General features: G+C 30.5%; 3 protein-coding genes across 3 annotated transcripts in view; all 3 read right to left on the bottom strand.

The window, feature by feature from the left end:
• LOAG_17458 (bmkettin) overlaps nt 1–8,800 on the bottom strand; it is a gene marked incomplete at its 5' end in the record, with an annotated part of 31,407 nt that extends 22,607 nt beyond the window's left edge. Inside the window, 24 exons of the mRNA XM_020450119.1 lie at nt 25–219; nt 422–532; nt 930–1,039; nt 1,126–1,269; nt 1,372–1,519; nt 1,896–2,008; nt 2,110–2,320; nt 2,396–2,544; nt 2,660–2,871; nt 3,411–3,577; nt 3,811–4,014; nt 4,114–4,248; nt 4,389–4,495; nt 4,769–4,912; nt 5,086–5,310; nt 5,502–5,658; nt 5,820–6,000; nt 6,133–6,221; nt 6,399–6,513; nt 6,804–6,963; nt 7,128–7,338; nt 7,607–7,750; nt 8,270–8,455; nt 8,759–8,800. Of these exons, the coding sequence (XP_020306254.1) occupies nt 25–219; nt 422–532; nt 930–1,039; nt 1,126–1,269; nt 1,372–1,519; nt 1,896–2,008; nt 2,110–2,320; nt 2,396–2,544; nt 2,660–2,871; nt 3,411–3,577; nt 3,811–4,014; nt 4,114–4,248; nt 4,389–4,495; nt 4,769–4,912; nt 5,086–5,310; nt 5,502–5,658; nt 5,820–6,000; nt 6,133–6,221; nt 6,399–6,513; nt 6,804–6,963; nt 7,128–7,338; nt 7,607–7,750; nt 8,270–8,455; nt 8,759–8,800 (3,660 nt within the window). The remainder of the gene's footprint in view (nt 1–24; nt 220–421; nt 533–929; nt 1,040–1,125; nt 1,270–1,371; nt 1,520–1,895; nt 2,009–2,109; nt 2,321–2,395; nt 2,545–2,659; nt 2,872–3,410; nt 3,578–3,810; nt 4,015–4,113; nt 4,249–4,388; nt 4,496–4,768; nt 4,913–5,085; nt 5,311–5,501; nt 5,659–5,819; nt 6,001–6,132; nt 6,222–6,398; nt 6,514–6,803; nt 6,964–7,127; nt 7,339–7,606; nt 7,751–8,269; nt 8,456–8,758) is intronic.
• Nucleotides 8,801–12,427: 3,627 nt separating this feature from the next.
• Nucleotides 12,428–12,604, bottom strand: LOAG_04437 (hypothetical protein; the record flags this gene model as incomplete). Its single annotated transcript, XM_003139974.1, has 1 exon — nt 12,428–12,604. One exon carries the CDS (start codon nt 12,602–12,604, stop codon nt 12,428–12,430), a length of 177 nt encoding a protein of 58 aa, XP_003140022.1.
• A 3,730-nt stretch (nt 12,605–16,334) lies between these two features.
• LOAG_04436 (hypothetical protein) lies at nt 16,335–22,378 on the bottom strand (the record flags this gene model as incomplete). Its single annotated transcript, XM_003139973.1, has 9 exons — nt 16,335–16,526; nt 16,766–16,930; nt 17,259–17,395; nt 17,619–17,724; nt 18,106–18,235; nt 19,551–19,727; nt 20,544–20,710; nt 21,818–21,946; nt 22,316–22,378. The coding sequence occupies 9 exons, from the start codon at nt 22,376–22,378 to the stop codon at nt 16,335–16,337; spliced, it is 1,266 nt and encodes a 421-aa protein (XP_003140021.1).
• Between the last annotated feature and the right edge of the window lie 1,828 nt (nt 22,379–24,206).

Below are 24,206 nucleotides of genomic sequence, written 5' to 3'. Positions count from 1 at the left end.
ATTTTAAGATAGCAAAATACAAACCATGCTTCCTTTAGCCTTACAATCGATATCAGCAACAGATCGTGCTTCGCCAGCTGCATTTTTCACAATTAGGGTATATGTACCACTATCTTCGGGATACATATACAAAATATTGAGTGCAATAAACCCGAAATCATGGCTAAGCACAAAACGGTGAGCTTTCATCAATGGCCTGCCATTTAAAAGCCATTCATACTGAAGAAAGAAAAATGTTAAAACCTCCAGAAAAACTGGAAAAACTTCCCATGAAGTTGTTGATATGATTCCATGGATCAGAGCAATTTTTATTCACTGCCTGATAAACTAGAACCATGAAGTCTTGAAACTCACTATATTATGCTTACTTAGTTCCCAATCAAAAAGTAAAATATAAACAAAGATACAAAAAAAGATAAACCGTTAAGGAATTGTCATCCACAGGAGTAATTTGTGCTCCTAGATAAACATTGTCACCTTCAGTTACATATATCATTTCACCGATACCAATATGCTTGACAAATTTTGGTGCCTATAACCATTTCCTTTTTTTGCTTCTGACTTTAATCAAATTATAAAAAGAAATCCACCAAACGGTGAAATTTCTGAAGTCAGAAGTCAGAAAGTTCAAGACAATCTGGCGTTATATAAAAATGATTGTGAAAAGAATATCAAAGACACTCTTGACAACAACCAGGAAAGCTAAAAGCCATGTTTTGGCTGCAAACACCATTTAATTATAGGCTTGGATCTGAATTAATGGTGTACATCACACATTTTTGCCACTAAAATTCATGCCCTTAACGCACACCAGCTTAAGATGATGTAGTTGCCACTAAATGATTTACGGCACAAGTTCTAGGTATATATAAGCCTTTAATATATTTTCCACTGAATAACAAGTTGAAAATGGCTGTACTAACACTAACTTCCTTTATTGCGTCCGGAATTTCTTCTGGAGCTGGCTTTGGTGCTTCAATTTCCTGAATTTTAGCAACACTGCTTGGATGTTGTGTCTGGCCAAGAATCCGCTCTTTGTCTAAAGTCGTGGTAATTAATTTGCTTGGAAACGACATCTGTGCATGAATAGAAAAAAAAAAGACGAAAACAGAAGTAAAAAGATACCCTTGCACGTGAAACTAATAGATGAGTCTGCTTGTCCAAGCGCATTTTTAGCAACGCATGTGTATGTTCCCGAATCTTCAGCATAGACATCCAAAATATCCAAAGAAACGAAACCAAAATCATGGAAGGTACGGAATCTATGTCCTATACAAGAATTCATTATGTAGTCATTCGTAATAAGAAAATATGAAGAGTTCCATTGCTAATAGTAAGAGATTGTGTTGAAAGCAAATAAAACATATTAACCCGTTGGAATTGGCTTTCCATCTTTTAGCCAACTAATGTGCAATGTGTTATCATTTACAGGAGTTATTTGACATTCTAGATGAAGCGGTTTTCCTTCTTCCACTTCACCAATATCTCCAGGTAATGGTTTTGTGAAACATGGCGGTCCCTGTATGGCAAATTTTCAGTTATTAGTACAGGATCACGTAGATATTTTAAGGCACTATCGAACAATACTACTTCATACAATTTCGAAAAAAAAGAAACCCGAAAGACTTTTACATGGGAACTCAACTTATACTGATTCATTAAATCTCGATCGAATACATTGGTGCAAAGAAAGTATAAATTTACTTAAATTTTTGTTGTATTTAGAAAATGAGGTCATTCAAAATCTTGGATTCCTTACAGTAATGGGCATAATTTTTCGTTTCGAAATTAGTTTCTACAGACATATTCATGGCTATTTAAAACTGTTATTAAAGGATGATTTTTTTTGAAACCACACCGTGAACGATTGCTCTGATAATTGAAATATGTCTCACCTGTGGGCCTTCATCCTCCACTTCCTGTCGACCATACTTATTCAAATTTTCTATTTGATGAATTTTGCCCAAACTTTCTTGATGCCGTGTCTCAGAAAGTATGGTTGCATGCGCTGAAAAAAAAATTCACTTCTGATTAATTTAATTTTTCTAGTCCGCAAGTATCATATTATTTGTCTCCCACTTTTTATTCAGTAAAAATTATGAAACTAACGTTTTACAGTTATTCTGCATTCCCTTGCCCCTTCACCTAACGCATTTGTTGCTCTTACGGTATAAATCCCAGAATCTTCCGGAATAGCGCCGCAAATGTCAGCCGTCAAGAAACCGAATTCATATTGAGTTCGGACACGAGAACTAGCCAAAAGTGGACGTCCATCAACGTACCATTCTACTTTCATCGTGGGATCATTCATTGGTTCCAACTTAAATGGAATTGTTACTTTCAGATTTAAAATCTGAAGGGATTCAAACTTTGGCAAGTAGGAAAATTCACGGACCTTCAAAGCAAAGTGAATGTTTTCATTTTCATTCAACTCCAAATCATGGAAATCTCCGATAAATCGTGGCTCATGATCACATTCGCGGTCAGCTGGATGTTCTAATGGACGAATGCGACTTTGTTCCAACTCTTGAATCCGATCCAGCCCTGCAAAATAAGTTAAGAATTAGCCATAAATTAGTTTTAATTTAGGAGAAAAGTCGAGACTTATACATAATTTAAAACAATTCCTTTCACAAAAACCACTTAGATTTCTAATTACCTTCTGGATGATGGGCATCAAGGTAAAGAGACTTTTCCGAGTTGACGATCAGTTCGAGGTTTGATTGCACTTCACCTAGTTCGTTTCTTGCAATCAATGTGTAGATTCCAGAATCTTCAGGAAATGCATAGAGAATATCCAGAGCAACATAACCGAAATCAAACATTGGTCTTAGTCTGTGTGCAGCTGGTAAAGGTGCACCATTGTGATACCTGAAAATGTTTAATTTTTTTGTTGCTCACAAAAATTTTAACCAAAAATCTCACCGGAACAATGGAATTCTGAAAATAAAATATAAAAGGATACGGTAAAACTGCATTTGCAACCTATCGTCAAGTGAAGATAAATGCGATACAAATTCCTCAATAACTCTATATGGAATACTTGTCAATCAAAGAGACAACTGATGCAAACAACGCAGAAATCCTATTATAATTTCGCAAAGCTTTATGCGGAGTCCTAAATTAGCACAAATATATACTGAATTTTCATCAAATTTCGATTTCTAATTTCAAAATGTTGAAATAATTATATTCAAAAACAAATATTCAAAATAATTATGTTCTTTCTGACTCCATGATCAGAAAAAATACCAGAATTATTTTGAAATCAGCACAAATTCATCAAAGGTGTAGTTCGTTGCGCAAGGTGAAAAGAAGATGTGCGCTATTAAACTTGCTTACGAACAACTGGATGTAATGGCAGTGGAAATTTAAACGAAAATTCAATTCAATTAATAGCATAGAATTACCATTCAACGACCATTTTCACATCACTTGCAGGTTGGATTCGTGCTTCGAAATGCACTGGTTCATTCTCATTTACTTCGATGCGACTTTGCAATTGACGTGCAAAACGCGGCTGTTCCATACTATTAAATTCTTCTGGTCTTTCCACGGACGGTGGCCCAATATGAACCTAAACATTATCCAAAAATGAAAGCAATTTGAATTAATAAAGATTTATAGCGATATAAAGTTTCGTGAAAGAGTAAGTATTCAAGAGATGAAACTATTACAAATTAAAAGTGCTTAAAGAAATTTAAAAAAAAAGAAGAAATGCGCTGAGTTAAAAACTGAGTTTTTAAAGACGTGGAACCTTATTTTTAACTTAAAAATATATACCAAACAACTTTTGCCAAGGTGACATACCTGCTGTCCCTCAAGATATCCGATCTGCGCTAGCGACTGCTCATGCTTAGATTCAAGCTGTAAACCGGTGGTGTGCACTGTAGTGAGCTGCGCTGCACTTTGAGCTTGACCACGCAAATTTTTCAGGACACAGGTATAAGTGCCTTCATCTTCCGGATATGTTGGATTCAATGTTAAAGATACGCAGCCAAAATTGTTGAATGTCTGGAAATATCCCTATGTGCGCAACAAATCTGCTCTACATATAAAGTTGATTCATATCATAAAATAACCGGAAATTTTTTACTACTGAACTAAGCATACTTGGATTCTGTTAGCGTTCGGCAGAGCATGTCCGTCTTTCAGCCAAATTACTTGCAATGTAGGATCATTTACAGGTGCAATGCGTGCTTCAAAGTATGAGCTCCCAAGTTCTTGATTGCAATGACAGTTTGAGAGCTGAAGATTTAGTTATGAAATCCGATAATGTGGAATTGTAATTATTAAAAAGCATGCATGATACAATATTCTTTTGAGTTCTTTCATTGTTATCTATTTCAGTATGAAAGAAATCTTCGAAATCACAAACTAAATCAAACATTTGTAAGGAAGACAGGTGCATGAGCTGAAGTATCAAATTCATGTCGAAATTCACGCGCATCTTCCACATCCACTATATTTCTCTGTTCAAAATCTTTTATACGAGCTGTAAATATCACAAGGTGAAGTTTATAACTCAGATTAAAAAAAATTAAAAGTTGTCTCAAATTAATGCAAATATCAAGTTAAGCTGATATAAATCATCTATCTTTCGCTATCATGATTAAACTTTTCAATTTTTAAAGAAGCGAGGGACCATGCACCTCACCAGTAGTTCCATACATTACGAGTTCAATCATAATTAACTTTTGGGCCTAAGGCTCATTCGATTTAACTTTGATTTTATCCAAGGATTTGATAAAAATCTGAAAAATCTCACGCTGAACAAGTACGGTAGCTGTTGATTCCATAACACCCACTTCATTTGCCAGTTGACATGTATAACTGCCAGCTTCTGCTGGTGTAATGCTCAAAATATCTAGTGTGACTAAACCAAAACCATTAGACATTCGTACATTATCGCCTAAAATCAAATCTTTTCAAAGCTAAATTAATCCCTTGTGATTTATTATGATTTAATACAATGAATATCCGCCCAAAAGTTGGGCTGTGTACTTACATTAAGAAAGTTAAATTTTCCATTATAATTAAATGCAGTAAATATTCGATGAAACATTATAAGTTACTGCAACTTACTTTGCTTCAACGGTTTCCCATTGAAAAGCCATACAATTTTAACATTCGCATCGTCAGCTGGTGAAAATTTCGCTTCCAGATGGACATGTTGGCCATCAAAAACTTCCATTGATCGTAACTCTGCATGAAAATTCGGCATTTCGGCAATTCTTGTAGCTGTCTTGCTAGCTTGAGATCGATCATAAAGCGTAACATTGGAGGTATCTGCCAAAACACTACGATGTCCTGAAAAATTCATGGGAAACATAAAATTTTAATTTCTTCCGAAAGCTTGCGTAAGCTGTTCCAGTAAACAAATCTTTCTTTTCATCAATATTGGAAAACAAGTCTTTCCATAAAATGCGGTTTGATGACCAAGGAACCGAATCAAAAATAAATTAAAGCAAATTTACAAAATGAAACCCAAACCGGCTGACCTATAACATTAACAGTTGCAGATTGTCGCGCTTCACCGAGTGTGTTTACAGCCACTACAGTATATTCACCTTTATCGAGCATTTTGACCGGATTGATTTCCAAAGCAGCATAGCCGTTTTCTGCCACTGTCGAGAGACGTGAACTTGTTATCACTGCCTCAAATTTAGAAATTTTTTAAAACTCCATTTGGATGTAGCAAGCTTAACTACGATAGAGAGTTGTTGCAACTGCTAAATAGGAACATAAAGTCTTCTTTGTAAATCAAAAATTTCACTTAGATTTAAACATAATAGAGGAGAAAAAATTGAAAAAACTACCTTCCCGTTTAGCAGCCAAGCTATTTTCAAGTTCGCATCATCTGGTGGTGAATACTTACAGTTAAGCAGAGCAGTCTGGCCCTCAATTAAACTCAAATTCTTAATCGTATCCAAAAATTTTGGCGGTTGTTTGGAAGCTTCGCGTAGTTCGTCATGATCTACTTCCATTTTACCACCATACCTGAAATCTCCTGAATTTTGAATTTGAAGCAAACATTTTCACTCGGAATAATTCGTCACTTCAACTACCTGACAACCATAACATAAACTGATTCAGTTTCTAGACCTTTTATTCAACCAACTTTGGATATACCTAGCCATACGGCGGTCAACTTTTCTCAATGGAATTTGGTCCCGATTTGCTGCGTCCAATTTTTGGCGAGTTTGAACAACTACGCGTCCCTGAAAAAATCCAAATTCCACTCAAATTTAGTTACAGATATGTCATACAGAAAAGTAGTAGTCGAAAAACCTGAGAAATGAATTTTCAACAGTTATGAATTTTTAAATCATAAAATCTGAGTCGCATAACTTGACACTGTTTGATCTACTTGAAGATGGTGAGAGTTAAAAAATCACTTTCAACGAGGATATTCCAGATTCATTTGTGGCATCACATTGATACCAGCCACCATCAGCCATTTTAGCGCTAATAATCTGTAGAGTTGTCTCGCCGTTCCCTTTATCGTCTATTCTAAAATTGTGAAATAATGTGAATGAATTAATAATTACGTTCGAAAATTTGCTGGATAGTTTTAGAATGAGAGGATTGAAAATTTCAGGAGCAATACAACTGAAAAATTAAAATAAGCAACTAATGGTATATTGTAGAAGAGCGAGCCAGGAGGTCGCCGTTCCGCATCATCGATTGGTAACAACGCGTATTTCTCTTTTAACTAATGAACTGGAAGTGACAGATATAAAGCAACAAAATTGGTTTCAGTATAAAACAAGCGCCTATTTAAAAACAAAACAAGTGCTTACTTAAACGAACCACCACTTTTCAGTGGTGTACCATCTTTAGACCAACTCATTTGAAGTTTCGCACCAATTGCTTTACAGTAAAGCGCTAACGAATCCCCTTCATAAATCGTTACAGACTGGAATTTACCAACGAACTGAGGCGCACCACTCGATTTCTGTTCTGAAACATGGAAAGTTTGTTGGATATTATAAGGTCACAAAAAAATCCATTAAACAATAAACTCATAAAATCAAATGACAAGTGACAACAGCGAACGCCAAAAATCTCGTGTGTAAGTAGTATTCTCAAAGCAATCAATGTACACTAGCATTATTTTAACATACCAAGAACATTAAGTGAGCAACGTATCTGCACAGCGCCACCTTCATTTTCCGCAATGCACAAGTAAGTATCATTATCCTCAGCTGTACATTTGTTGATGATCAACTTTGTGGAACCATCATTTAAGATCTCAACCACATAGCGCCCACCGGTTGTAATGTGACTGCCATCGGAGCGATACCAATTAAGATTTGGTATTGGCTGACCTGTCGTCTGGAAATATGAGCGAATGAACTTTAAAAAAAAAAGGTGCTGAAGGAAGTCTTTACAGTTTCCAAAAAAGCAGCGATTAATTTGAAGAATTGCCTGACAAATCTAAGTGGAAAATCAGACAGTTGAAAATCTGATACAAAGGACTATTTAAGACAAATCCTTTTAAACAACACAAATTCCATACTAAAAACTTGCAAGTATAGATTCGATGGCAATCACCTTCCTCAACTTTCCATTATTTTTCATTTTCTTTACATGCAAGACTTACTTTGGCTGCAAATGTGACCGATTCGCCAGCTTTTACTGTTGCTGAAGATGGAATGCTACTAAACTGTGGTGGTTTTTCGCCTTGACCAATATGCCTTGCTTGTCCATTTTGAGTAGCATAATCTTGGCCGCCAATAAACTTTCGCTATAACACTTTTTTTTTTAACGGAAGTGAATGAAATAACAAACCCTTTTATGGAACAAAGTGATCAAAAGTCATTCACAACCAACAAATGTGAAAGAGAAAGTCAAATTTGAAATGAGATGGAAAAGAGAAAAAATGATGGAATCGAAATCCAAAAATCATTTAAAATTTTTAATTTTCGAATTTCATTTATTCTTTTAAATCAAGTAAAAAAAGCAAATAAGCCTCTCTATTCGTATCTGCCCCTCAATTCAATTTTCAATTAAGTATTTAAAATCAAATATTTAGAGTCAGATAATCTGTAGACATGTGAATTCTAAATGCGAACAAAAAAACAAATCAGATATTTCGAAAGTAGTGCAGTGCAGTGGCATACTGATCTAAGTGTGGCAAATACTTAGAATTGAAAGATAATAAGTATATTTAAAACATATGCAAATTACCGGTGACAATCACTTCGTTGCATTCTAACGCTATCCAATATCATTTTGTACCAGTTAATAAATGAACAGTGCCTACCTGAGGTGCAATCCGTTCAACGAGAGGCATGTTTTGATAGTGTCGGTTCTGCTCAATATAATCGAAACGTGTATGATAGGGATGATGTTGCTCGTATTGCTGTTGGTACTGCAACTGCGAATTCAACTGTGCTGGTGAAGGAAGCTGATAAGTAGGACGTGGTAAGAGAGGTCGATGCTCTTCAAACTGTAATTGATACGCCTAATTTACCACTATTTTCAGTTCATTTCTATAGAGAAGAATACAAAATTCAAAAGTCAGCAAAGGAAAGTAAACAATCAAGCTATGAATGCTGAAATTATGCTATGAGGAAATGAAAAAGTCTGTTGTTATTGGCGCATTCTATCAAGATTGTTCAATGATGTTTGTCATCTAGACAAGTGTATTCTACGTTTACTTTACTTTTATCTTTTGATCACTAAATTACACGTTCTCACGTTTCATTCACGTTTAACGACACCTTCATTCGTACTCTCAGATTAGGATTACTTGATATACGAGCATATGGCCGGTCTCAAATGTCTCAGCCATCGTAATGAAATTTTCAGCGATTCATGTAATATCTGATATTCTTTGCATCCGTAATCCAGAAATGGTCATAACCGTTTATGAAAAAGGTTTCTCATTCTTTTTCTATTTTTCCATTAAAATTTCCTCATATCTTTCTGGACAATATTTCCATTATTAAAATTTCCGGAAGAAAATGTTTTAATTTCCCACTTCAGTTACGATCCAAAAAAACTTCAAAACACATTGAAATTAATAAATTCAGTTTTTTGCACTTTAATTAATTGAGATGAGATTAATTTGAAATGAACCGAACGATCATCAAATTCAAAAAAGTAAGTTTATCTTTAGCTTTCACCTGTATTGCTTGTCAAATAGGTTGAGCTCTGGCAAGTGAAATGACTCTTAAACATGATATTATGTTTTAAGCTTACTTTGATAGTACTAACTATATAACCAAGCTTACTTTATTACGGTACTCTTGCTCCGGTTGTAATGGTGGTGCTTGAAATGGTTGCGCGTAGAATTGTTGCTGAAAAAAATGTCCAAAAAGTGTTTAAAAAAGAATTCCTTATAGACAAACTTTAGAAATGGATGAATAAAAAAAAAATCCATAACCATAATTTAAATTGAAATAGGAATTTTATGAAATTTATGATAAGAAAGAAATTAAAACTGATAAAAGATGTAAGGAATTGATAAACCTGATAAGGTTGATAGACGGATTGTAGATATTGCCGTTCGTATTCAGGCTTAAAAAAGAACGATGATGTTATCGGACAAGATAAATTGATGCACTGGATATAATAAAATATAAACAAAACTTCCATTATTTATCAAATCACTCTTTTAAAAAATAGTATCTTTGAACGGATGATAATTATATCCAATAATTTGAATCGAGAATTTAAATTTGAAAATGAAATCAGACCTGTCTGTAGTACTGAGCGTGTTGTACTTGTGGTTGCTTATAAATCTGAAGAGAAAAAACGAAAAATTTGTTGCAATTTTAAAGTCATATTTCGTTGCACAAAAATTTTAATGCTTCAAGCATAAAAATTAGTGAAAAGCTAACAAAAAAGATAATAAAGATCATGATATATTATTGGAATAATTAACATTAAATAATATCAGAAAATGTTAAAAACTTCCTTCAATTTAATAATTCATATTAACAAGTAATCAAACAATACCTCTTTTCAGTTAATTCATTAAATTAAAATTGATTAAAATCCTAATTAGCAAAACGAAAAATTTCAAACTAAAAATTTATTAGAATTTTAGAATAAATCCTTCACAGCAGAACCTTCTAAATCAAGTTTGCCAGTATTCCTGCTAATTGGATCAAATCAGATTGCTTATCAGTCAGGTTTCATACAAGTCAAGAAAATATCACTGAATGCAAATAGCAAATTCAAAGTAATCCAGCAATACAGATACTCGATAAACCTCTAATGCAGGATTAACTTTTGACAAACCTTATCTTGTGCAAAATATTTTTCGGAAGAAATTGAAAATGGTTCAACCTGTTGATGATGAATTGACGGTTGAGCGTAATGTGGTTGTTCCGGTAAATGCCTGATTGGTTTGTGCTGTTGTTGTTCTTGCCACTGCAAAAAAGTTCAACGGATATATTTGAAAAAAAAAAAAAGTGAAAAGCGAAGTAAAAATACGAGAAATCTTTGTGAAACAATTCATATAAATAAGTTTTTTTCTGTTTTTTTTTTTTTTTGCTAACACATTTGCTTCATTCTTAAGTACTTCCTTCTATTTTCACATTTTTTAAATTTCACATTTTGTATATCAATAACAATCTGAGCTTTTTTTGGGGAAATAACTCTTCAATTCCACCTTCTGTTGCTTTCTTCAACTTCTCTTTTCCATCATTCATTTTGCATATTAACTGACTAATCATGACATTACGGTAGATAAATGACAAGTGATTACGATAACTAACTACAACAATAAATTCGTAAATTTAAAATTTAAAAACTCAATTAAAATCTAGCAAAAACTATTTTTGCATAAAAATTTTTGAATATTTATGTTTACTCGTTTTTTACCACTTGAAACAGACAATTTTATTGTTAAATGATAAGAATTAAATTAGAAAATGCTTTATTCAATTTAATTTGATTATTTTTGCAAACTTTCTCACAATTTTTCTTTTTTTTTTTGCTTGTTGATCATAAGAATCTGATTATGATACTTGAGAGAAATCAAATTAATTAAAAATAATTTCAAAATATTCCATTCACTTTCAATAGAATTTTTTTGCGTAAAAAGTTTCGAAGAATGAATCATCCGGAAATAACAAAAATTGAAATAACTACTTTGGTTCAGTTACTGGCTGTTGTAAAGTAAATATAATACCATATTGCTTAGTAACAAGCTAATCTTAGGTTTAAAAAAAAGAAAAAAGTTACGTTGAATTACAATTCACCAATTTGCATCGTACATTTTAACATATACTAAGTTAATTTTACCAAATATTTTTTCAATTTTTATAAAATTCAACCGTTTTTTTTTGTTTTTGCTCACAATTTTATTTAAAAACTATTTGAAGCTTTTAGGATCTGATCCGATTCAATTTAATTTGATCAATACTAACCTAGAAATTAAAATTAGGATATTGAAACTAAAAGTTTTTTTGAAAGTTTTAATTTTAAACCAAAAGTTTTTTAAAACTAAAACATTCAAAAATGGATATCAGTTTAAATAACAATAATGGAAGTTTAATTCACACAATGATTGATTTAGCGCTTGCTAATTACAATATTTATTTTATCATAGCTTTATTACTTCATCAACAATTCTTTTAGTTGCAATAAAATAGCTTTGTGCATAAATGTATTTTTGTTTAGTTTTTTTTTTTTAGCAAATTTGAAACAAATATGATAAAAGCCTAAAATGCATCTTCACTTTGCAATAAATTTCGTTATATTTATCACATTATTTCCTTCATATTTCAAATAAATTAATTGAATTACTTCATCATAATTAAACAAAATTAAGAAGAAAGTTAGAAAGCTTTGCAAGATAATTCCTTTTCCTCTTTTCACTGTTACAATGATCAGTAAATATTCAATTGGAAATTCGGGAGCTCTTAGTCTTCTTACGGTAAACAAAAGATTTGAAAGAAGTTTCTCAAACATTTGACAGAAGCATTTTGAATACTTTCCATTTGAACAGAACGTTGAAATGATGAATTGTTCAGCAAAAAGAAAAAATAAAAAATAAATTCTTACTAATTCTTGAAGTAATCGCTTCCATTTTTCTAGCTAATTTTGGCTTTCATTTGATAAGATATGGAAACATTTTGGTATTTGTAAGAGACTATTGCGAAAAAAATTTTATACACAAATCAAATATGTCAAAAATTGATTTAATTTCCGCCCCAAATACCATTTAAGACCTAATCATTCCCAGCAAATGAATACAGCTTAATTAATTGAGACAATATTGGCATTAATTATACCAAAATGTCAAACGTAAAATCCCCCCATATTTTAGCATCAATTCAAACTTATACAATAAAACATGAAGATTTGATAAATGAATGAAATTTTGAATTTTCATGAACAGATGATGGCAAGTTTAGTTTTGAAAGAATAAATTAGTTTGCAATTTTCTGATAAAAAAAAATTTTTATTAAAGTAGAAATGTAACCTGCTGTTGTCGCTGCTGTTGTAAATAATCAGATCGTTCGTAATTATTATCTACCGGGTAAAATTTTTGAAACTGTTGAGATCGTTGTGATCGCTGCTCATCCGGTATATGCAATGGATATACTTCGACAAGTGCTTTACTCTCAACCTTAAAGTTCATTGGTATCAGGTAACTTATTAGTATAATGAAATTTAATACAATAACAAATTTAATAATATTATTACAAAGTTTGAAACAATAATTTAATGAAAATGATTGTCGTAATTAGATTTTCAATTAATGCTAATTTAATATCTGAAGGTATAAATATAGAAAGTGTCATCAAAAATTGACATTATATTAAGAGATGAAAGTGAAAGAGAAATTAATCTGAAAGATGGGAGGGACCTTCTATTAACAATATACACAGAACTAATTATCTTAATCAATGGAGCTTTTCTAGATGGACAAACTCAACATTGGAGTCTGTCAACGTACAATTCATGTCACCCAAATAATTATACAAAAATGTGACAAGTCACGAAGACATAAATACATTCTCCCACTATATTATATTATCATCATTTCCACTCTAGCAATTCTTTCTATCTCAAAGTACTGGTATAGTTGAGATAAACAAGATAAGAAATCATTTCAACCTCAATTATCTGCCCATATTAGACTCAATTATTGAATTTATCAGGCTTAATATTATATTACAGTTATGGAAAAATTAAGATAATGAATAATTCAAGAATTAATCAATTATGAATATTAGCACAGTTAGCGCAATTGGATGTCTGCTTACAGAGGACAGAATGACGAATTTTAAATGATTCTATTAACTTCTAGAATTTCAATTTAATAATGAAATTTTAATATTCATTAAGGCCTGTCCAAAAATGTTAGGTATTATTGCGCCATACATTTCATTTTATGAGGATAGTTCTGAAAAAAATAAAATTCAGGTAGTATAACATAAAAGGTCAATAGGAAGATGTATGCAATTAAGAAAGATTGACCTTTTGCAATAAGCAACATCGAATGATTAAGAGATTATGGTAAGAAGAAAAAAAAAAATCAACACATGAATTCATTTCCAATAAAGTATTATCAAATTGTTTAATAAAAATGGAAGATTTGAAGAAGATGGAAATCAACCACCTATTAAATGGCTTAAAAAGCTGTATTAATACTTGGACGAAATTTGTATAGCCAAGTGAATAAAGGTATAAATTTCATTTAGATTAGTCCGGAAAAGTTTAAATGAAAAAGATTGTTCGTAGGCGGGAAATGCAATTATAAACAATTCAACGACAGGTGGTCAATAATATATGAGAGGTGTATGATGATGCTTCTTCCACCTTCCAGTATTTATTCACCTCGTAAGACCCGAGACTTCTATGTGAAAGCATACCAAGCAGTGGTATGGTGCTTGTAGCACTTTGATATGTAAAAATAGACAAAGAATATTTCGAAAAAATTTAAAAATTATATTCTTTGTTTCTCAGCTTTTCTTTTCATTCCTTTTTCTCTTCTTTCTTCCTATTCTTTTGCTTCTTAATCTTCCAAAAGATAAATTCATTTGTTAAGTTCTTTTTTTCTTCCCCTCTCCCTCTTTATCATTAACTATTTTCAAGAAAGTGATAATTTCTATTTGTGCTCTGCAATCTTTCATTACATTTAACCTTCAAGAGTGCAACAACCTTCACCTCTTTAATGCTTTCTTTTGCTCCATCTATCTCAAAACATCTCTCTTGTTATCGTTATCATTATCATTATCACAATCAGTACGAAATATCATTAATTAAGAAAGCTTTTGCTCCAACTTTTTTTTTTTTTGTTTACTAATCCAAAAAGAAAGCAATACGAAGGAAATGAGTGTTGAACACTTAGCAAATAGTATCACCACTGGAAGTTAAACAGGTGTTTAGGGAGAGCGGATAAACAGGATGACATCAAACAGAAGTTAGTTAGCTTGAGGTGGCATATCCACCTACTCATCCATCTTTAGCACCTTAACTCACTCATTTCCTGGATCTCAGACTTTTACCACATCATCCGATCGGGTTGCTAAGCAGTAAAGAACTATTTATCATTCTATCAGTAATTCGCAATTTCCGCCTTTCAAGATGAATTATCCCACAAAATTAATCGATGAAATTCGCTTTTTCAACAATTTTTGTGATATTTACGCCTTGCGGAAATTTGAAGTTTCAGTAGTGAAGTTATCTGTTGAATTATCTCGAGAATTCAATATTTTCACACCTTTTACTCAAAGTATTTTCCACAGAAATGTTCATAATAAACCGTATAGCTAAAGGATAGAATCAAAATATTACACAATGGAATAGACTCATTAAACAGAGCTCATTAAATGCTAATCTAATTAGGGTAATAATTTTTAGAAGATTTTTGTTATCCTTAATTATCGTTAATCTTTCATATATCGCTTTTTTTTTAAAAATCTTTCCAAAAATTTAAGAATTTAAATCTAAGAAATTTTTGAATTAAAAAATTGTTTTCACTAAAAATTTAAATGACATAAAATAAATGTCACTCGAGAAGAATGCTTATAAGATACAATTTATGCGACGTATTTTTTTTTTCTTCTTTTTTTTGCTCTCTCAATTTTTTCTTCTTATCGGAAAAATTTGTTTAAAGAGTGTCCAAACAAACATTCTTCAAAATGTTTTTCTCTCTCTCTCTCTCCCTCTCTTCCTCTTTCTCTCTCCCTCCCTCTCTCCCTCTCAAAAGTAAATAGAAGCAATTGGTACAAAGAAAAAATGAAAAAAGAAGGAACACCGAAGAAATAGAATTAAACAAATAAACTTTAATTTACCAACAATATTAAATTTCTTACCAAATAAAATGTGAAATTTTTTGAAAAAAAAAAAAAATTAAATTCCGAGGCGGAAATTGAACTTTCTGCGCAAAAATTTGCAAACATAAAACGAAATATTTGTTAGTAAAATGGTTTGTCATCACATTTTCTCCCATCATTTTTTTTCATTCTGTTTTCCATAATTAGGAAAATGTTAATTAATGAGGGATGATTCATAGCATAATTTTATTGATAACAATAACTATCCTTTAATGAGAGTTTATATAATTATTTTGCGTCATTTCCCATTAGAGCACAAATTATAAATTAGTTTAAATGTTGAATTAAAAAAAATTTCGTAAATTTCACATTTTCAATAATGATATATTGCAGCATTTTAGTAAAGCTTTTTGGATTGTGAAAGTTAAAACGTTCAACAATTCATTAGTCGAAATCATAAAAGAGTTCTTTTTCCATCTTTCTAATCAATAGCTTTGAATTTTGCAAAGAAAATTTGAAAAAAAAATTTTCAAGAAAATTAAGAGCTTTCTTTTTGTTTTTTTCTTTTTTTTCGTGAATAAAATAAATTTGAAAAAGTCATTTAAAATTTCAGTTGGATTTTTAACTCAGAAATTTGTCCTCTCTATGAGTCATAAAAGCAAAAAAAAAAAAAAAAGGAAAAAGAAAAGATTTTATATTTCAATTTATACAAAATATAAGCGAAACGAGAGACTATATCTCTTAGAGCTAATATTATTTCAAAGATTAAAAAAATAAGGCTAAATTAATGACTTTAATGATATTTTTTAGTAAGTATGATCAAATATTCCAAATAAATTCAGATATGATAAGGCTTATTTTCTGCTCAACCATTAGGTAATGAATATTTCTGCTAGGGAGAGAGGTTCAATAATTTAATGAGTATGTTACATTTATTACAGAATTTTCATATCTATCATAAATTGATGTATGTTGACAAAAAAATTTTCAATTAACTTGAACAGAAATTTGAAATGAATTTTTATAACTATTAAAATTGAAGTAAATATCTCTGATTACATCATAAATTCTACTTCTTTTTATCATTTAATTAGATGTTTTAGAAAAATTGAACAGGTTAACCTTTCCATAGTAATTTTCTGCGATAAGCGTATATTCACCACTATCTTTAGGAACTACCGATGAAATCTTCATAAGTGCTAGAGATCCTTTGAATATTGTTGTAATTCCTTTTGAATTTATTAAATCAACAATTTTTCCATTCTTTAACCATATTATCTGCAGGAAATATCATTTAATGTAAGTTTACATTGGAGATAATTCACTGAGATCATATGAATCTAATTGGAACAATTATAGCATAATGATTAATTAATTATTTGAAAATTTTGCCAAAACTAATTCAAATTTTTATTTCGTAAAAAGCATCCAAGTAAAAGGAAACTTTAATAAAAATTAGCTTATATTTTATAGTTGTCAGATAATTTAAAATAAGTTATTCTAATTGTAAATGCTACCTTAGGCTTAGGATTTCCTGTAATATTGCATTGCAGGAGAGCATCAGTGCCTTCCGTTAATCGTAATCCTTTTAGCGGGGTTTGCATTCGAGGTGGTCCACCAAGACCACGTGAATCTATGGATGCAAGTTCCGCTTCTGTTTCACTTTCACTTAGACCCCAAGGCTAGAAGAGGAAATTACAATAAGTTAAAAAAAATAATTGCCAAGGAAAAGTCAAAGTTACCTGACCAAAATTCACTCCCAAATAGCTTCTGCAAATGGATGATGATGTCACATGCCTTCCGATCATTTTGGTAACATTAAGACTGATTGGAAAGTCCAATATTATGAACGAATTATAAATCAGATCGAATAACTGAATATTCTATCATTCCGTTTCATCCCAGATAAACTATCGGAAAGTTTTTCCTAGCATCACAACGTTCAAAATAAAACGCAAGATTGCTTCTGCCTTTTGCTTTATCTGATAAGAACTAATAATATCAGCTTACAATTTCAGTAATGCTATCATAATCAAAACTGTTATTTTGAGCATATTGTTTTGTTTGACGTTGCGCAACAGTTGCTGGACGTTGTACCATAGTTTGTCGTTGTTGGAGTGTTGTCCGTGAAGCTGACCGATTGGATTCTGTAAAATATATGAGCGGGTTTCATTCAGATATTTCCGAAAGTCTTATGATGAAACGATTAATTAATCAATTTTCAATAAATTTAAGTTCTTTCCTTTTTCACCTTATAGCTTTCCTTTTTTTTTTTTTCATTTTCACTTCTTGTTTTATGACAGATCTATGAATTTGTCGCATAATAATCCTCATGACAACGAAAAGTTTTCATCAAGCCTAAATTCATACCTGGCCTTTGTTTTTGAGATTGTGCAAGCATAGCTTGTTTCCGTTCAGTTGTAATCAACGATTGTTGCTCATAAAACCATTTTTCGAATTCATCACGTGGCATTAACTTCAAAAGGAAATGAAATTAAATTTAAATATGAAAATTTCTACAGAGATATCTGGTAATGTTTGTATTACAATTTTTGTTGATATTGCAAGATGAAATGAATCATTTTTAGATAAGCTTTATTCAGGCGCAATTGTTCTTCACTTAACCAAGCAATAATTTCCAGCCTAACTTTCATTTGATTGTAATTCATTCCTTTTGTAATTCTTATTGGTACTATTCATATTACTATTCAAAACTTGTTACAATCTAACTAATATTTATATGAAACAAAATAAGGATTTCAATCGGGAATAAAAAAAAAGGAAAAGTTGTAAATTTACTTTCTAATAGCTTCTAATTAACAATTAAAAAAGTTTCATTTATTAACAAAATGTATACTTTTGCGGAAGATTCGGCAACTCCATGCGCATTAGTCGCTCGACATGTATACTCGCCAATATCATCAACAAACATTTGAGGTATAATTAACGCACAAATACCTGTCCGAGTGTCATATTCTGTCTTCGCACTGTAGATAAATTTCATTTTGAATAATTTCTTTTTTAAATTTATTACCGTATTCAATTTAGCAAATTTAAAAAATTTGAAAAAAATCTCTTTCAAGTTTATTCTTTATGGGACAAAAAAGTACTTTAAAATTGATAATTGTTTGCTCAATTTATGATTATCATTTAAGCAGATCGTTTTGTAGATTTACATGAAATGATTGACAAGGACATTAAGTACATTAAAAACATTTGAATTTATAAATTTATTTGAAATAATGAAATGATAGTGCGGCATTCTTTCCATTTAATTTCACTCATTTCATCACTTTCATTTTTAATTTCACTCATCAATAGCCATAAATTCATTCAACGAAAATGCGAAAAAGAAAGAAATTTCTGACTGTAAGAGGATCATTTGAATTGAATTAGTAATTAAAATAAATGATCAAAATTTTTATTCCTATTAAAAATGAGCATTCTTACAGTAATCTAGAATTGTCATTTCTATTTCAAAAGTAACGCGATTCAACAAGTGTTAAAGAAAATAAATAAAAATTAAAAAATTTGTAAAGAGGGGATATTTTTCGAGTACCAATTTAAACAGTTTGGATAGCTGTCATTTGAATTTTTCATTCTTTCTTGACTAAACAGCTTTGCAAACACAATTTGTAAGATGACAGTCCTTTGAATCGATGACCACTTTAAATATTTTATTTTGGTTTTCATTTTAATCTGGTTATTTAAACTAATAAAAGTCATGCAGTGTGGAACGATAGATTAGAAGTTCACGTAATGTTACACGTTGTTGACATAAGAGTAATAAACAAGTAAAAATGGAATTAGTTTCATATTTCATTCATAGTGGCAAAGTTTTTTCTCACTTCTGATTTCTCATAAGAAAATAATATTCAATTAAAGACTGACGAGATTGTGGGTATTTTATCAGAGATAACTTGCAGAAACCCCGGATCCCCCGGAAGTCTTGCATAAAAATCAATAATGTGAAAGTAAAGGATGTTTGTTGCATTGTGAAAAAAAGTTCCACTATAGGAAACAGAATTTTCCGTTTATAAGATATAATTGTCTAAGATAATATGCAATTGTAGGGAAACTGAGAGATTAGATTAGATAGCGAATAGATGACTTAATGTGGTGACATTTTTTGACCTTGTTCTTTTCTCTATAGATTGATAATTTATACTTCCAATAGAATCTGAATATTATCAGGAACATCAAATAAAGCTTCCAATCGATTTGACTGATTGAAAAAAAAACTCCTACATGAAACTTCATTGAAATATTAAATTTTAAATGATAGAATAAAACGGAACAAACCGATAGTTATTAATTAATGATCCATTCTTCAACCATTCCACTTCTGGTTCCGGATGACCAACAACTCGTGCTTCTAATATAATCTGTGAACCAGGTTTCAGTGGAGAATTCTTTAAATCCTTTAAAAATATTGGCGCTGAAGGACCAATCGGCGTTTGTGGTGGTGCTGGTGAACTTCTGTGAAATGAAGTACAGCGTATAATTACAGACAAAATCAAACTGAATATCTGTTAACATCTCATTTCACCAGATCAACAGATCATATCTTACATTGATGATTTCTTATATTCATTAAAAAAAGAAAAATTAGGTGCGCAAATGACATGATTAGCAATGACTCAATGAAAATCTTTTCTTTCCATCCAATCATTTTAAACTATCCCTGTGAATTTTACCATTTTTACTATGAAAATGTATTGGTTTAAAATGAACTCTAAAATAAAAAATTAAAATTATAAAAACATTTTTGCCTTTTACAATAAGGACGTTAATGAATTGCAACAATTAAATTGAAGTAATTTGAATCGTCTGGTCATTTCATTTTGATGACATAATTTCATAGTAATTTGAATCGTCTGGTCATTTCATTTTGATGACATAATTTCATACTGGACATTAATATAGGAAAAGTTCCTGATACTAATTCGTTCATACGATACCGTACAATTCATCCCCTAGTTATAACTATCGTGATTTTTTTCTTAATTTCCTTGGAATTTCAGCGCTACCTAACTATTGTCATCCTTTTATTTCAACCAATATCGTATTTCATGTAATCTTAATTAATTAGAACTTAATTTAGAATTCATAAATGAACGAAATGTAAAGCATTCAGAAAAATGATTAAATCATAATTTTTAAAGTTTTGATGATTTTATAGCTATAATGAAGTTTTTATTTAAAAAATGATAGCTTTGAGTGAAACTGAAAAAATTTTGTAAATTTTATTTTTCAATCGAAAAAAATTTTAAACAACAATAAAACGATACTAACGCGACACTTTTTGCGCCAGGAATTGGTGTTGGTGCAGGCGCGACAATGAGCATGCACGTTGACTGCTTGATACCAGCTGCATTCATTGCTTGAACTGTAAAACGACCGTTGTCGGATGCTTGCACATTTTTAATTGCTAAATGATGCTTAATACCAACGCTTGAAATCTGCAATACTTCCTTCTCAATTTCTTTTGCAACCAATAACATGCAGTAAGTAAATGCATGCAATCAAAAAAATGAGCTTACAAAAGAAAAAAAAGCGTAAAAAATGTTCATTTCTTTTCTTTTTTTTTTTTTTTTGCATTGGAATATTTGTGACATTTATAGTAATCACTTGAAATGTTTTTAATTTCTGTTTAAATTAATTTTTAGTTTTTTTTCAAAGTTTAGTTTATTTGAAAAATTGTCATTTAATGTTTGGACGAAAATTTTGACGACAGCTCAATGATCAGTTTGTCAACTGCACATTGAGCTGTCGTCAAAATTTTGCAATACAGTAAGTAATTATGTAAACTAAAGACCCGAAATTTCGTTCCGTTCGATAGAAAAGATTGTCAGCAAATTTATATTAGTCTTATTGTAATTTGTTTCTTTGCAAACACTTTCTTTTATTGTAATTATTATTTCACTTTTGTAATAATCCTTGTAAATCGATCGATTCCTATTGTAATTATTATTTTACTTTTGTAATAATCCTTGTAAATCGATCGATTCCTATCATCTTTTTTTTTCAATAAAACTTTTTCAGTCAAATGATGAAATCTTAAAATTGGAAATTTTTTTTTGTTATCAGCCACGGTGATATGTGACATTCTTTGTGAATTTAAATAAAATATAATCTAACCAAGGGAATACAATTGTTACATTTAAAAATGATGTCAGTTCAAAAATAAAAAATATTTTAGTGAATTATGAAGAATTTCTAATTAATTAATAATTAATTAATATCAAAAATTTTCTTAATGAAAAAAAATCAAAATTTGAAATCAAAACTAATCAAAGTTTGCAATATCAAAAAAACAAATACATTTGATGATTATGAAAATTAAAGATTGGAATGTAAGGTAAGAATGAAAATAAAATATTAAAAAAAAAGGAAAGAATAAATGAGACAAAGACCTCATTAAATTCTCAATAATAACAATCAATTAAAAGATTCCATCGAATCAGCAATAATTATATTACTGAGAATTGTAAAAGAAATGAAAATGTGAAATTGAAAATCAATAAAGCAAAAAAAAAAAGAAACAAAAAAAACTCAATATAATTAACCTCATAATCAGGACATTGTGTAACTTCATGATCATCTTTAAGCCATTTCACAACCGGATCAGGATGACCTTCCACTTGACATTCGAGTAGCACATTTTGGCCAACGACTACACGCTTATCTTGAAGTGGCTACAAAACAATTTTATCATTAATTATCATCATATAAATTAGCTATGAAATGAAATTTTTATCAAATTCAAGAAATTTAACCCATTGAAAATTTTTAAAATTTTAATCTTAACGTATACAATTATGGTAATTTGAAACTAACACAAACTATTTATTATTCATCATATATTTTCCTTTTGCAGCAAAAAGCTTTTATTCGAGTGAAAACAAAAAAAAAAAAGAAAAGAAGAATTACAATTAGTGGATTACCTTCCAAAAAATCCTTTTCATTTAGAGTTTTCATCACAAATGGCGTCTTTGTCCTACTAATAAAAAAAAAAAGAAAAAAAAAAAAGGGTAATAAGAAAACCAATATGTAAAGGAACAAACCCGTATGAAATTAGGCAAAGTTTGATTTACAATTCGTTCTCCCAATGGTCGCTTGAAAGGCATTCCTGATAACTGTTCTTTAAATTATGCTAAACATTCGTTTCGATGATTGTTTCTTTTTAAATTTATCTGAAATGGAATAATTCAAATGTTATCATTTTGTTGTACAAAGAGATTTCATGAGAAAGAAAGCGCAAATATACAACTAAAGGTTATTTCATATTCCGATATATATTCTTATTTTATATTCTAGTATAATTCAAATATATATTTTATATTCCAGTATAATTCAAATATGTTAAATGTGTATTTTTCTGTACCAGTTACAAATTTCAAGCTATCAAAGTAAAAGAAAAACATGAAAAAGTGGTAGCATGTGACATTTGACACTTGGCTTGAATCTTTTTCTTTTCTTTTTTTTTGAGTAATTCTAACTTGGAAGAATTTCTCATAGCTGCTATATTATTTCGAAAAGAAAAAAGAGCATAAAGAAATTAGATGAGTGACATTGTTGACATTTGAATACAGTCTATCAATCTCTTTAACGATCTGGTCGATCTATCTGAAGTATCAATTAACTACTAACTTTACCTTTCCCTCTTCATTTACCTGTTTTTTCTTTTCTCATTACCTGTCATGTTAATAATTCAATAAAATTTAGCAAATACAAAATGCTTTAACGGTTCATATCAATTCTTGTTACGCTTGACTCACGTTTGACCGTAACATTATCACGTCAATATGTTTTATCTTTTAGGTATTCAGTTTACATTGCACTTCAATTATTATAGTAATTTTGGATGAGTAATTTAATACTTAGATCAACCATTCTAGAAGTTAATTAGTAACAATTAGACATCAAATATCAATGAATTATGAGGAAATTTATGTCCTATTATTCGAAATGGGAAATGAGCCTGAAGTTTTAAATTGGCCAAATGAATTTCTGGAATGAAATCAACTGTCGACATTGAAGAAGGACCGTGAAAGATATGATTGAAATTGTTTTTTTTTTTTTTTTTTGTCAAAAATCCGCTTTATTCTTATTCGAATCATATTTGGGCGCAAAATATTTCAATCACATCTTGATGTTTCATGTCACACTATAACTCATTGTCAAGCTTAACAGCCACTTATCATATCAGTCTCATTTGGTTGATAAATAACACGCCAAATATTATGGTAATCATTCATGACACATAAATAATGAATGAAATGATTAATTTGAATTGAAGAAATTCCACGGAAATAAATTTTTGATGATAATCAGTGAGGTATGGTACTGTGGTATGGGAGATAGTTGAGATGACATTAAGTGAAATAATTAATTCATTCAATTGTTTATTACAATTCAAATGAAATGTAACAATTTCAAGTAGAAATATAAGGAAATGAAAAACTTAAAATACAAAAAGAAAGTCATTCATCAGTTCATCTTTAAATAGCATGAAATTTTGATAATTAAAATGATTAAGTGAATGGAATGGAACTAAAAGGTTAAATAAATGGAGCAGAACTCAAATGATATGATGTGATAAGATATGATATGATATAATGTCACAAGAAAGATCAGGAAAAGAATATACAAAAAGTTGCTTAGCTTCGAGCTTGGATGGTTCTTTTTCATTTTATCTTTGCAAGATGATATGCGATGCTTGCAATTTTAAAGTGTAAAGTGTTTCCTTTTCCTTCTTCTCATCCTTCTCTTCTTGTTCCTCTTCCTCTTCCTCATCCTCCTCCTTCATTCTTCTCCTTCTCCTTCTCCTCCTCCTTCTTCCTCCTCATTCGTCATCATCTTGAACTTATTTACAGCCTTTTTGCTTGGTCGCATTACAAACGAATTATCCTTCTTCCATTTACTGGAATGATAATTATGTCAGATGATAACTGT

Source organism: Loa loa (genome assembly GCF_000183805.2).
Source record: "Loa loa unplaced genomic scaffold supercont3.78, whole genome shotgun sequence".
Lineage (NCBI taxonomy): Eukaryota > Metazoa > Nematoda > Chromadorea > Rhabditida > Onchocercidae > Loa > Loa loa.
Note: the sequence above shows the minus strand (reverse complement) of the source record. Positions and strands in the feature narration are given on the sequence as shown.